The sequence below is a fragment of the Phoca vitulina genome, unplaced genomic scaffold (assembly GCF_004348235.1).
Source record: "Phoca vitulina isolate PV1807 unplaced genomic scaffold, GSC_HSeal_1.0 scaffold30, whole genome shotgun sequence".
Classification (NCBI taxonomy): domain Eukaryota; kingdom Metazoa; phylum Chordata; class Mammalia; order Carnivora; family Phocidae; genus Phoca; species Phoca vitulina.
The window spans coordinates 1,893,370-1,906,440 of record NW_022589733.1 but is presented as its reverse complement, the minus strand read 5'-3'; the positions used below and the strand labels follow the sequence as shown (position 1 = coordinate 1,906,440).

At 47.2% G+C, this 13,071-nt stretch overlaps 1 protein-coding gene across 1 annotated transcript in view; it reads left to right on the top strand.

Annotated features, from left to right (window-relative positions):
• ABCC12 (ATP binding cassette subfamily C member 12) overlaps positions 1–13,071 on the top strand; it is a 67,401-nt gene that overhangs the window by 31,341 nt on the left and 22,989 nt on the right. The window contains exons 12-18 of the mRNA XM_032424303.1: positions 3,326–3,398; positions 5,064–5,267; positions 8,637–8,771; positions 8,880–8,961; positions 9,036–9,110; positions 11,992–12,081; positions 12,744–12,847. Coding sequence (XP_032280194.1) covers positions 3,326–3,398; positions 5,064–5,267; positions 8,637–8,771; positions 8,880–8,961; positions 9,036–9,110; positions 11,992–12,081; positions 12,744–12,847 — 763 coding nt within the window. The remainder of the gene's footprint in view (positions 1–3,325; positions 3,399–5,063; positions 5,268–8,636; positions 8,772–8,879; positions 8,962–9,035; positions 9,111–11,991; positions 12,082–12,743; positions 12,848–13,071) is intronic.

Here is a 13,071-nt window from a genome sequence, read left to right as displayed (position 1 = left end):
ACTTCCAGTATTATGCCAAATAAAAGTGGCAAAAGTGGATATCCTTGTCTCATTCCTGATCTTAGAGGAAAACCTCTCAGTTTTTCACCATTGAGTATGATATTAGGTGTGGGTTTTCATATGGCCTTTATTATGTTGAGGTATATTCCCTCTAAACCTAGTTTGTTGGGACTTTTTTTTTTTATTTGAACAGTGTTGAATTTTGTCAAATGCTTTTTCTGCATCTAATGAAATGATCATATGATTTTTAGCCTTCATTTTGTTGATGTGATGTACCATGTTGATTGATTTGCAAATATTGAACCATCTTTGCATCCCCAGAATAAATCCCACTTGATCATGGTGAATGATCCTTTTAATGTATTGTTAAATGGGGTTTGCTAATATTCTGAGGATTTGGGCATCTATATTCATCAGGGATATTGGCCTGTAGTTTTCTTTTCTTTTATAGTGTCTTTGTCTGGTTTTGATATCAGGGTACTGCTGGCTTCATAGAATGTATTTGGAAGCTTTCCTTCCTCTTCTATTTTTTAGGATAGTTTAAGGAGAATAGGTATTAACTCTTCTTAAATGTTTGGTAGAATTCACCTGTGAATCTATCTGGTCCTGGACTTTTATTTTTCAGTAGGTGGTCATTATTATTATTATTATCATTATTACTGATTTAATTTTGTTACTAGTAATTGGTCTGTCAAAATTTTCTTTTTCTCCTTGATTCAGTTTTGAAGATTGTATGTTTCTAGAAAAGTATCCATTTCTTCTAGGTTCTCCAGTTTGTTGTCATATAATTTTTATAGTATTCTCTTATAATCTTTTGTATTTCTGTGGTGTCAGTTGTTACTTCATCTCATTTCTGATTTTATTTTTTTGGGTCCTTTCTTTTTCTTGGCGAATCTGGCTGTTTATCAATTTTATTTATCTTTTCAAAGAATCAACTCTTGGTTTCATTAATTTTTTTTCTGATTTGTTTTCATCTCTATGTCATTTATTTCTGCTCTGATTTTTATTATCTTTTCCTTCTACTCCTCTTGGGCTTTGTTTTTCTTTTTCTAGTTACTTTAAGTGTAAGGTTAGATTGTTTATTTCAGCTTTTTCTTGTTTCTTAGGTAGGCCTGTATCACTATATGTTTCCCTGTTAGAATTACTTTTGTTGTGTCCCAAAGATGCTGAACCATGGTGTTTTTATCTGTCTCCATATATTTTTTTATTTCTTCTTTGATTGCTTCATTGACCCATTGGTTGTTAAGTATCATGTTGTTTAGACTCCATGTGTTTGTGTTTTTCCCAGTTTTTTTTTCTTGTGATTGATTTCTAGTTTTATTACTGTTGTGATTAGAAAAGATTCGTGCTATGATTTCAATCTTTTTAAACTTATTGAGGATTGTTCTGTGGCCTAATATGCAATGTATTCTGAGAATGGTTCATGTGCGCTTGAAAATAATGTATTTTCTTATTTTTGGATGGGATGTCCTTTATATATCTCTTATGTCCATCTGGTCAAATGCATCATTCAAAGACACTTTTCTTATTGATTTTCTGCCTAGATGATCTATCCATTGATGTACATGGGGTGTTAAAATCTTTTACTATTATTGTAATACCATCAACTTCTCTCTTTATATTCATTAATATTTGCTTTATGTATTTAGGTGCTCCAATGTTGGATGCATAGATATTTACAACTGTTATATCCTCTAGTTGGATTGATCCCTTTATCATTATGTAATACCCTTCTTTGTCTCTTGTCTTTGCTTTAAAGTCTATTTTGTCTAATGTAAATATTGCTACCTTGCCAAAGCCTCAGTCTTAACCACCATATATATACCACTCCTAAATTTGGTGTATGGGCATGATGCTCAGGGCTCTGCCCAGCTTCTGTTCCAGGACGTTAAGTTCTGCCAGGGGTCAGCATGCCACCTGAAGGGCAGCTACCCATGATCTGCCTGCTCACTCTCTTGTTGGTGCCTTTTATTGGGAGAGTGTGTCCTGCAAAGTCTGAGTTGTGAGGCTTGCCCACTGTCATGCATTGAGAAGAGAGGACCCCAATGATGCTGATGATGCTGATGATATCAACCAGCTAATCAATCAATCAATTAATTAGTCAACTAATTAACCCTTGTGGAGGCAGGCAGCCTGTCCCAATGCTAGACAGTGGGCAATGCTGAGGGACAAAACAAAGAAGCTAGGAGGTCCAAGGCACTGAGATCCTAATCCTGCTTGGCCTCTGTTCTTCAGACAGTATCCTCTGTGCCCAGCGTACTCAGGGACAGAAACCTAGGGGCCAGTGGTGGGAACCAGCTGCTCCTTGCATAGGGCATGAGCTTGAACTGACACCAGGAACATTAGGGAATTCAGAGCAGGAACTAGTCCCTGAAGCAGCGACATGGTGTACTGTGGTGCCCTGGGAAACAGTCTATCTACAGTGCGGGCCATCTGAGCGGGAATGAGGCACAGAGAAAACCCAGGGAGGAGGGTGTGAAACTCTCCCATATCTTGAGGCCTGAGCATTTTCCAGTTCCTACCCACTAACTTATTGACTTTCCTGGATCCCTTGCTGTCTGAAGTTCCCAGGGAGTGAGACTGGGGTCATGCCTGGTAGGTCATGGGTCCCCCAGCTTTGCTGTCCTTTGCAGGATGAGGTGCTGATCCCAGCAGCATGGCTGCTGAGAGTTGGTTAGAGCCTTGCCCATTAGACTCCCTACAGACTGGCCCAATGCTAGACAGTGGGCAATGCTGAGGGACAAAACAAAGAAGCTAGGAGGTCCAAGGCACTGAGATCCTATTCCTGCTTGGCCTCTGTTCTTCAGACAGTATCCTCTGTGCCCAGCGTACTCAGGTGTCTCAGGGGGAGAAAGCCTGCTCTTTCTAACCTGGTAAGAGTGACTGGTGGATTGAGGAGTATCCTGGAGCAGATGTCAGGGTCATCATTAGTAATCATCCCAGCACCTTGCTGTTACCCTCCATCCGCACACATTTCTTCCATTCACGGTCTTGCATCCTCTGGGAAGCCTCCCACATTGACCTCAGCTCACACTGGTCATTCCCTTCTCTGACTTCCAAGAGCAATGCTAGCAGTTGGTGCCCCCAGTTTTGCCTTCAGAAGTTTCACGTCATTGAATCATCTTCCCCTCAGGGCAGGAAGCCTGTGAGGGAAGGAGCCATCCCTGAGTCAACTCTGCATCAGGTGTGTGGGGAATGCCTAGGGGTCAAGGGGAGGCTTTGGACATCAAAGATGAAGCAACTGGCCAACTCCTTGCCTTAGCCCAGTGATACCAGCAATGGGGTCTTTTGTTACCACGCTGACTTCTGTCATTTGTGTCCACAGGTATCAGCACACGGTTCGAGTCTGTGCCCTTCAGGAGGACCTGAGCAGCCTTCCTTATGGAGACCTGACTGAGGTGAGCAGAGCTAGGAGCTCAGCTGCACTGCAGCAGCATGGCAGCCTGGCTGTCCAGGTTGAAAGTGTTGAGGCTGGCAGGCCCTGGTTCCATCCACATTTGGGTGCCCTGGAAGACAGAAAGGTCCTGGGAAGTATGGGAAAAGCCAAGTTCTACCATCCTGAATTCTCCATCTGGGTTTATTCTGGGGGAATATTACAACGGATGTGGTACCAACTCTACCTGTGTTGGGTTCAGCGTGGTCACTCCTGGAGCCATTCCCAATCTGCCTGTTAACTTAGAGAAGGTTTCTGGTGGAAGCTGCTTCCATATCTTATGGACTGGCTCTGTCCTCCAAACACAGAGGTCCAGGGATGCTGCATTGTGGCTGGAGTCTCAAGGGCCCCTTCTTGGCTCATTTACTCTGCCCTCCAAACATTGCTTCCAGCTGCTTGTCCAAAAAGCTGCCTGGGCACAGGGTTGAGCCTGCCAACTCAGGTGACCCAAGGTAGGGGGTCACCATGCCATCTTCCTGTTTCCCCATCCCAGTGTGTCCTCTGCTTAGTCTTCCACTTTGCCCAAAAGCAAAAGAGAGTCTTGAAGAAAGACGAGTTTGGAATACATTGCCTTTCTCTGCTAGGGCCCTCAATGTGCCTATGTCAAGGAAATGGACACCACAGCCATCCTGGCCTGGCATTCATCTTGCTGCAGCCCTGGCCCACCTCCCCAGGGTTTGCTTCTACTCATCTCTACCTGCCTAAGTGTGCACTTGCCTTCCAGCCTCTAGACCTCTGTTCCTGCTATTGTTACCACCTTTCAAGTTCCAACCACAAATCCACCCCGTTGAGGGAGACTTTCCTGAATCCCACAGTCTGCAGTAATTTGCCCCAGAATACGTATCTTATGCTTCTCAGTTGGCAATTGTTAAATTCTGCTTTGTACCATTATTATGTGCATGACCATGCCTCCACTTTCTGCTGATATGTGAACTCCCAGTAGATAGGGGACTTTTTTTTGTCCAGCTTCATGTGTCCTTCCCCTGTGCTCAGCCCAATGCCTGGCTGAACATAATGGGGGCTCACTTTGGGGTCAGTTGGACAGAATAACCTAAAGTAGGTTATCTAGCTTTTCATCCTTTCTTACAAATACTTACTGAGCACCTGCTCTTGGTCAGGTGTGATGCCAGACCTTAGGGATATAGTGATAAACAAAGTAGACATGCCTTCTGTCTTTGTAGAGCTTAGAGGTTCTAGGGGAGGTGGGGAGTTGGTCCACAAGCAAGCAAATTGAGAGCCTCCTTGTCCATTTTCTCCCAGGCTCTGGTCCCTCCTGTTTACTTGTCCACTCTCCCAGAGCTTTCTGCTCAACAATTGCCTTTGGTGCTAGTGGTCAAGACATAGCCCGTCTCTATGGGCTATGCACTGGAAGGACAGGTCCCCCTCACTCAACATTGGAGTTTTTCTCTAGTTGCCACTGCCCACCAGGTTTCCTACAGAAGTGAGTCTTCCACTTCCCAGGGCATCTAGTGCAGTCAGGTGGTCCCTGCGAAGGGTGGAGGATCTGGAATGTAGTAATCATCAGTCTGCAGAAGAGTCTTGAGAAGATTCAAGAAGCTCTAGTTCCCTTGAAGACTGCAGGGTGGGAATGGGGCCCAGAGATGGACAGTAACATTGCTCCTGTCTACAGATTGGGGAGCGGGGCCTCAACCTCTCTGGGGGGCAGCGGCAGAGGATCAGTCTGGCCCGTGCTGTCTACTCAAACCACGAAATCTACCTGCTGGACGACCCCCTGTCAGCAGTGGATGCCCACGTGGGGAAGCATGTTTTTGAAGAGTGCATTAAGAAGACGCTCAGGGGGAAGACAATCGTCCTGGTGACCCATCAGCTGCAGGTGACTGGGACTGGCAGGATTCATGAGGTCACAGGATGGGTGTGGCACCTAATGCTCACAGAGTCTCCTCTTCTGCCTAAACCTGTCCCATCCGAGGCTGGCGTCACCTGGACAGGGTCGGGGATGGAAAGAGCAAGGTGTGTAGGTTACATTCATGATTTTCCCCAGCCATCCCAGCTTGCACATAGCCCTGCCTACTGTTCTCTGGGCATAGCCTCTATTGGTTCTAAATTTGGGTTCAGTGGGGCCAAGTCTTTTTTCCACCAGAGGATAGACTCTCCAGAAGCAAATGACCCCTATCTATGGGGTGGACATGGGCCACTTCCTCCAGCTCTGGACCACTGACTGTGGGGAGGTGGGAACCCAGGAGCAAATAATTCAGGCCCCACCCTTCCTCCAGCAAGGGCTAGGTGGGCCTGAGGACAGGAGAGCCTGGGAGGGGGATAAGAGGCTCTGATGCCCTTGGCTAGAGACCAGGGCTTTTGGGCTAAGGCAAGACTCTTCCTTTCTCAGAGCCACTCTCTTAGGCTTAGGAACATGAATCTTGCTGAGGAGTTACTAAGCTTGCCCTGAATGCGCTTGAGGATTGGGCAGGGTGGGGAGAGTTCTCACAGTGTCAGCCTCATCAAGGGTTCTGAATGCCTGGTAGAATACAAGACTCCCCTCTACCCTGAGACAAACCAGATTTCCCCCTGCCTCCATCTCCCCTCTCTACGGTGAGCCCCTATAGGTGTGGGGTATGTGTGTGTGTATATATGTGTGTATATACATGTGTGCATCTCCTGCTGGAGGAGAGATCCCATGGGACTGACCTGCATTGAGAGGACTGTTGGAGCAGAAGTCCTATCTTCTTTCCTCTCTTGCCGCCTGTGGGGAAAATATTCAACAGGGGCCTGGTCTGAGAGCAAGAGGCAGACCTCATGGTCTTTGCAAGGGTAAGTCAACCTAGGGGAGGGGGAGGCTGATGAGATCACCATGGCTACAGGGTGCTCTAACCAGCATTTCTAGGATCTTCTATCAGTGGCCAGAAGGGCCAGCTTGAAGAGGGGGAAGTTTCTTAAAGACCCAGGAAAGCCATTCCTTCCCATTGCTGTAGTTTTGCCCCCAGCTTGTATCTCTTTGCTGGAGACTAGAGTTCTCAGAATAAGTTCCAAGCATCTGAATTTTGGGTTCCCTCTGAGTGGGCTCGGTCACCTCCAGGAAGCATCCAGTGTGGTGCCGACAAGTTACTCTGCTGGCCAGGCATCAGAGTGGAAGAGAAGGTTGGATTTCTTCTGGACCCCCATGAGGTCAGTGGGAATGGGCTCTTGCCCAGCCAGGGTGCTAAATGTTGTAACTACAGCTCTGCACTGTGAGGGTCCAAGCCCTGGAGACCCCCTGCAGTGGGGAGGGCTGTCCTCCTGAGGGGTCCTGGGGATCTGGAGGGAGACTTCTGGCCCCTGACAACTGTGGGTCATAGTTGTCTTTGCAGGAATCTTCACTGGGGGGAATCGTCTCCTCAGCCCTGGTCCAGTCTTTGAACCTTGATGACTAGAAGCATGACCTCAGGCAAGAACTATCTTTTCCCCAGGCCTAAGTCTCTTCAAAGAGTCTACCTTTCACCAAGGTCATTTTCTCTTTCTTTGAGTGTTGAAAAATGCAAGCAGCCACCAGATGGCACTGGAGTTTCAGTCCAGCTGTCCGTTGTTGGGGAGGAGGGGGCTCCGAGCCCCTGAACTGAAGCCCCAGGGCTTTTCCAGAATAGTGTTCCACTGCTTTTACTCTCTGGCCCACAGCCAATCCGGATGCTTCCAGTGCTTGGGCTGGGCGATTGCTCTTCTTTTCCATGAGGAAACAAATGAAATGAGGCCTGCGGTCACCACTGAAAACCAGCCCAGGGTCAGATTTTGAGAGTTTGCAGAACAAAGCTGCTCAAATCACGCCAGATCTCACTGGCATGAACTGGGGGCTCACTAGCCAGAGGGCCTTCACCAGGAACTTCTGGGGCTAGAATGTGGGCCCCCAGAGAGGAAGAAAAGGCTGTGAGGCTGCCACATACCCCACACTGGTGCCTCAGTTTCCCTATCTGGAGAATGGGCTGATAACAAAGCTGCCACTTCCTTTACTGGCTTGTGGGAGATTGAGACATAAGAGCCAAACTTTGAAGATGAGGCTTTGAAAAGCTAGAAGATGCTATATAAAGGAGAGAGGTTATTTTCAGGAAAAAGATTCTCTCAGAAAGTGTCTCAACTGGACATTAAAAGCTAGGCTGTTGCTGCTTAGCTATCTGGGAAAGTGGATAAGGAGCTGAGTCATTAGTCCAAGGGAGGCAGAAAGGCTGGAGCTGCCCAAGCTGTCAGAACTGTTGTCATCTGGTCTTTTGGGCACCACCCTCATTCCCCCAACACCCCATCGGGAGTACAGTGACCAAATGTAGCTGCTTCTCTCAAGCTTTGAATCAGTGGACCCCGAATTTAGGGGAAGACCTCTGGCCTGTATTGCAAAGGCTTCATTAGGCTGAACCATCTTAAATCTCACAGCATTTTGTTCCTGTAGGAGGGGCTTCCTGCTCTTAGATGGGTTGATCCTATGGAGAGAAATCTATCTAGTTTCAAATAAGAGGAAACCCCTATTAGCAGAACTCTTTGATCTCAGGAGTGATATGTAAATGAAGGGAACTCAAATTAGAAAAACAGAAGTGCTTTGGGCAAAATGTGGCTATATTTTTATCATACAGATAAAGCTGGTGTAAACTCCTCAGGCCTGGTGTGGTGGGGGGTGGTCAGGGGAGGTAGGGCCTGGTGGCTGGAGACTGCTCCATGTTCTGCTTCTCCTGGGCTAGATGAGGATGATGAGGTGGGCTTGTAACGTTATATCAAAGGAAGGTCATTGCTGAGGTCTCCACCAGATCTTGTCTTGCAGTAACTTGTCAATTTCATATTCCAAATCCCAACTGCCCCCTGATCAGATTTCTTAGCAGGGCAGCTCATTTTGGGAACAGTGTTTCAAGTGACAACCAGAAGCCCCCTTTGTACTCAAGACACCAGTAGGCACTAGATCAGTGCTTCTCAACTGGTGGCTATTTTGCCCTTTAGAGGGCTTTTGTCAATAGCTGGAGACATTTTTGCTTATCACAACTGGGGTAAGGGGGTGCTACTGGCATCTAGGGGGTAGAGGGAAGGAGGAGGCTGCTAAATATCCTACAATGCACAAGACAGCCCCTGTCCCCGCCCCAACAACAAAGAATGATCTGGCCCTCAGTGCCAACAGTGCCAAGGTTGAGAACCTCTGTACTAGAGGAGATTGGGATGCCACTGGAAGGAAGTTTGGCATGGCACTCTTCTCTTACTAGGCAGAAGTTCGCTGTAGATCATTTTAATATCTTTGCAGTTCTTGGAGTCTTGTGATGAAGTCATTTTGTTAGAAGATGGAGAGATTTGTGAAAAGGGAACCCACAAGGAGTTAATGGAGGAGAGAGGGTGCTATGCAAAACTGATTCACAATCTCCGAGGGTTGCAATTCAAGGTAACTCTTTACACCTGGGTGTAAGAGATGGGGTCCTTCCCTCTCAATCTCTAGCCTGGAAGAAGTCCTGTCCTGTAGCTTTCAGAAGGACTGTCATTTTGTCTCCAGGATCCTGAACACATTTACAATGCAGCAATGGTGGAAGCCCTTAAGGAGAGCCCCGCTGAGAGAGATGAAGATGCTGGTACAATCCAAGTTCGAACCACTCCTCTCTTATTGCCCATGGCTCATGAGCGGACACAGATCTCTCTTTATTTCTCACCCTAGCTCTGGCTCCAGGAGATGGGAAAGATGAAGGAAAAGAACCTGAAACGGACTCAGAATTTATAGACATAACAGGTATTTGCTATTCGTTCCCTCAGTTATATAGTCTTAAATATCTGTTGAGCATTCTGGATAGAGAAATGTAGGCACATTGTAAGTCCTTTGGGGGCAGCTAGAATTAATACAGCTTACTGTCATGTGAGCCTTGGGGTTCAACTGCCTGAGTCCAAACTCTGGCTGAACTACTTACTAGTTTTATGAGTTGGCACAAGATACTTGTCCACTCTGAACCTTAGTTTCTTAATCCATAAAATGGGGAGATAATAACCAACCTCATAAATTCTTGCAAAGATTACATGAGAAACTGCACATAAAATGATTAGCCCAGTGTCTGATGTATAGTAACTCTCAACAGTTTTTATTATTGTTATTAGTTAGAGAGGTCAAAGCAGTGCACAAAGATTGGTTAGAGGCAAAAGCACACACAAGAGAGATGTGTCACATTCTTTATGGGGAGCGTTGAGAAAGGAATGTGCAGCACTGAAGAGACTGGGTGGGAGGACTAACCATTCTGCTATGTGCTGGGCAGCACACTTGTCTGCATAGACAAAAATATGAGATCTCAGGATCTCATGGTCTGGTGGGCAACACACTCAAGGGGATAATTCTGGGAAACTGGGATAAGGGTAATGGGAAGTTGGAGTGGGCATAACAAGTCAGGGAGGGCCTCACAGAGGTGGCAACCTTGGGACTAGTCCTTCGAGGATATGTAGACATTTTCTGGGGGCACTGTGGTGAGAAGGTGGGGAAGGGGGAGGATTTTGAGGCTGAGGGCAGGAAGGAATTCCAGGAAGGCAGAGAGAAGAGATGTGGGAGATAAGATAAGCCTGGTGTGGGTCAGCCTCGTCAAGCTCCCTCTTCTCCTCCCCACACACTGTTCCCTTCCACCCTGATATCTGTTCAACACTTGTTGAGCACCTACTCTATGCCCTTCCCCGGGGCTGGGCACGGAGAGGGCAGGGATCCAGATCCACTGTCTCTTTCCTCAAAGTGCCATTGGTGGCTTTCCAAGTTAGAGCTCTATTCCTCAATAATGTGTAGCTGAAAAAAAAAAAAAAAAAAAAAACAAACCTCAGTGTATTTCATCAAATTTAAGATAGCATCCATTTTAAGATCACCATCGTTTTATGTACCACTTAGAAAGAAAAATCTCTGCCAATTAGATGATATGGCATACTACCGAATGGAAGGCACATCCTGATTTCAGAGATGTTAAAATGTGAAAAAAAAAAAATGTGAGTCTTTGAATCGATGAAATTTGGCACCATTAATGGTGCTTGTGACAAATGCATGCACGTTTGGAAAGACAACATATTTTTATCGCTCTGGAGGCGGCCAAGGCTGAAGTGAGGTACCCACCATCTCTTCCATGCCTTCCCAGGAAAGCTCCAGGCTGCCTAGGATGTGAGGTCTTGTGGAGAAAGTAAACCCTGCTCCTCTTTTTCTCCTCACCCCACTTCTCTGGAGGGGATACTGAGCATGTGAAATCACTGCTCTGAAAGCTATAGGAAGGGAGCCAGTTAAAGCCGGCTGTGCCCACCACGCCTGGCATCAGGGCATTTTCTAGAGCACAGCAAGGTGAAGAGCATCATCAGCACTCCTGGCTGGGCTGGTGGGCTACAGTGGGATTTGACTAGTTCCCTTTGTGCTCCACGATGCCTTTCATTAGGCTCCGGCGACCCACTGAGGCATCTCCCTCATCTTGCAGGCCCAGAGAGAGACACAATGAGAGGAAGTCAGGCTGAGCACTTTCAAAGAAGCACGAAGGTTCCCAGGCAGAGGGTATAATCATAGCTCTATTCATGGCACCTTTGAGGTGTGACGGTTATTCCTCTTGGAGCAAGGTGCAGAGAGCCCACACACGCTCAGGGGGACCCCTGGGTCTAGCTCTATTTATCTCTGTTTATAATAGCCATGTATGGTTTAGGATTCTGCTTTGGAGCTGACATTTTCATGCTTGTCTGTGAAGGAGAGGAAGGAGACAAGTACTCGGTTCTGACTGTTGGGAGCTGCTTGACCCAGCATCCCTGGACCTCTGGATGTGCTTTCCATGAGAACTTGACAGTCATTTTCCCTTCCCTTTGGAATGTGGAGAGGACTTGGAACAGCCCCGTGGAGGGGATCGGGAGTCCAGGCAGTGGCTGACTGAGGAGGATGCCCTGGGTTTATTCTGCAAGGCATGAGCTCTGAGAAGACAGGAGCCACCTCCTTCTTGTTCACCCTTCAGTAGTTGCTGTGGGTGCCTTTAGCACTTCAGTGCCTGAAGCTGGACTCCCAGCTGTATTCTCTTGCCTGGGGGCTCTCTCTGCAAGCTGCCAGCCTCAGATTAAGCTAGAAGGGCTGGGGAATTAAGCCCCACAGGGAGGAGCCCTCACCCAGGGGCCAGTGGGATTTGTAGAAATATCCTCTATCCGTCTGGTCAGGTGAAAACCTGTGATGTGGGTGTTCCACACTGGCTCCGACACTTCTCTACATAGGATTAAGCTCCAGTTGCCCACAGGGCTCGCTGGCTTGATGAGATGCCTTCTATTGTTCCCTTTCCCATGCCCTACAGCTCCTGAATAAACTGCATGCATTCATACCCACCTCTTAGGAACTACTTCTGGAGAACTAGACCCAAACAACCCCTGTATCCCAGGGCTGAGCACATAGTAGTTGCTTCATAAATATTTCTGGAAATACTGAAAGCCCCCTGCCTTACAGGGCTGTGATAAGGATCAAATCAAATAACATGAGCAAAAATGTGTTGGGAATTTCAAAGTGTAGGACAATGGAAGGAAGGGTGGAAACTGCCCCCGTTGGGGGTGTGGATATGCAAGAGGGGTGTGTCTGACCCACTGGGCTCCCTCCTGCCCGCCGCCAGCAGGCGCCACAGGACTTGTGTCTGTCTCCGTAGTTCCTCTGCACCAGCTCGTCCAGACTGAGTCCCCTCAGGAAGGAACCGTGACCTGGAAAACGTATCACACGTACATTAAGGCTTCTGGAGGTTCGATATAAAACAACGGGTTTCTTGATTTAATTTGCATTAGAAAATCCTTTCTCAAACTGTTGGGTTCACGTTTTATGATTTCCTTAACAATTACTCCTTTTATGCTAGAGCTATTTATCAATGCTTTTATTTTTTTTTTTCCATCTGAAGTCTGATAATACAGCCTTTTAAATGGAATCACCCTTTATCTCCATTAAAGCGGCCAGACTCTATTGAAACTGAGCAGCAGCATGAACCAGCCGTGGTTCTTCCGCACCTCGCTGCCTTTTCACTGAGCACTGCAGCAGTCTGCTCATGGCCTGCCTTAGTGCAAGGTCCCCATCTCGATGTGCAAAAATACCTTCCAGTTTTATTCCCTGTCTCTGCCCAGCAAGACTGAGCTTTTGTTTGTTTTTGAAGAACACTGAGTTGCTTCTATTAAGGTGCATATTGGTAGTTTTTTTCAATATATTGGCAATTTGGACCCATTTTCCAACCAGGTGGAACACATGTCCCCTTCGGGGTTCAGGGTCACAACCCCCAGACTTGTGACAGTAGCCTGAAAGGCAGTTCCCAGGGGTGGGGGCCCTCTTCCTGCAGGCTTTGAATTTTCTATCAGGGCTGGGCCCACTGTAGCCCCCTCCTCTGTAACCCCCTGGACCCCTCCTCTCCTCTTGTAGGGTACCTCCTCTCTCTGTTCGCTGTGTCCCTCTTCCTCCTGATGATCGGCAGCTCTGCCTTCAGCAATTGGTGGCTGGGTCTCTGGCTAGACAAGGGCTCACAGGTGAGTTTCCCTTTGGCATTGGAAAATGATGAGTCAGTTGCTGACGGAGAGCATGAATGCACCCAACACCACACAATGAACCTCCCACTGCCTCTTTCCATGAAGTTGAGATCAGTTGCCTGCACAGTTCAATTCCGGAAATTCCCTTTGATTTTGCAAGACAGGCAGGGCATCTGGATTTTTATGTGCCACCTTCAGATTTTAAAGGACTGACTAAAAAGACT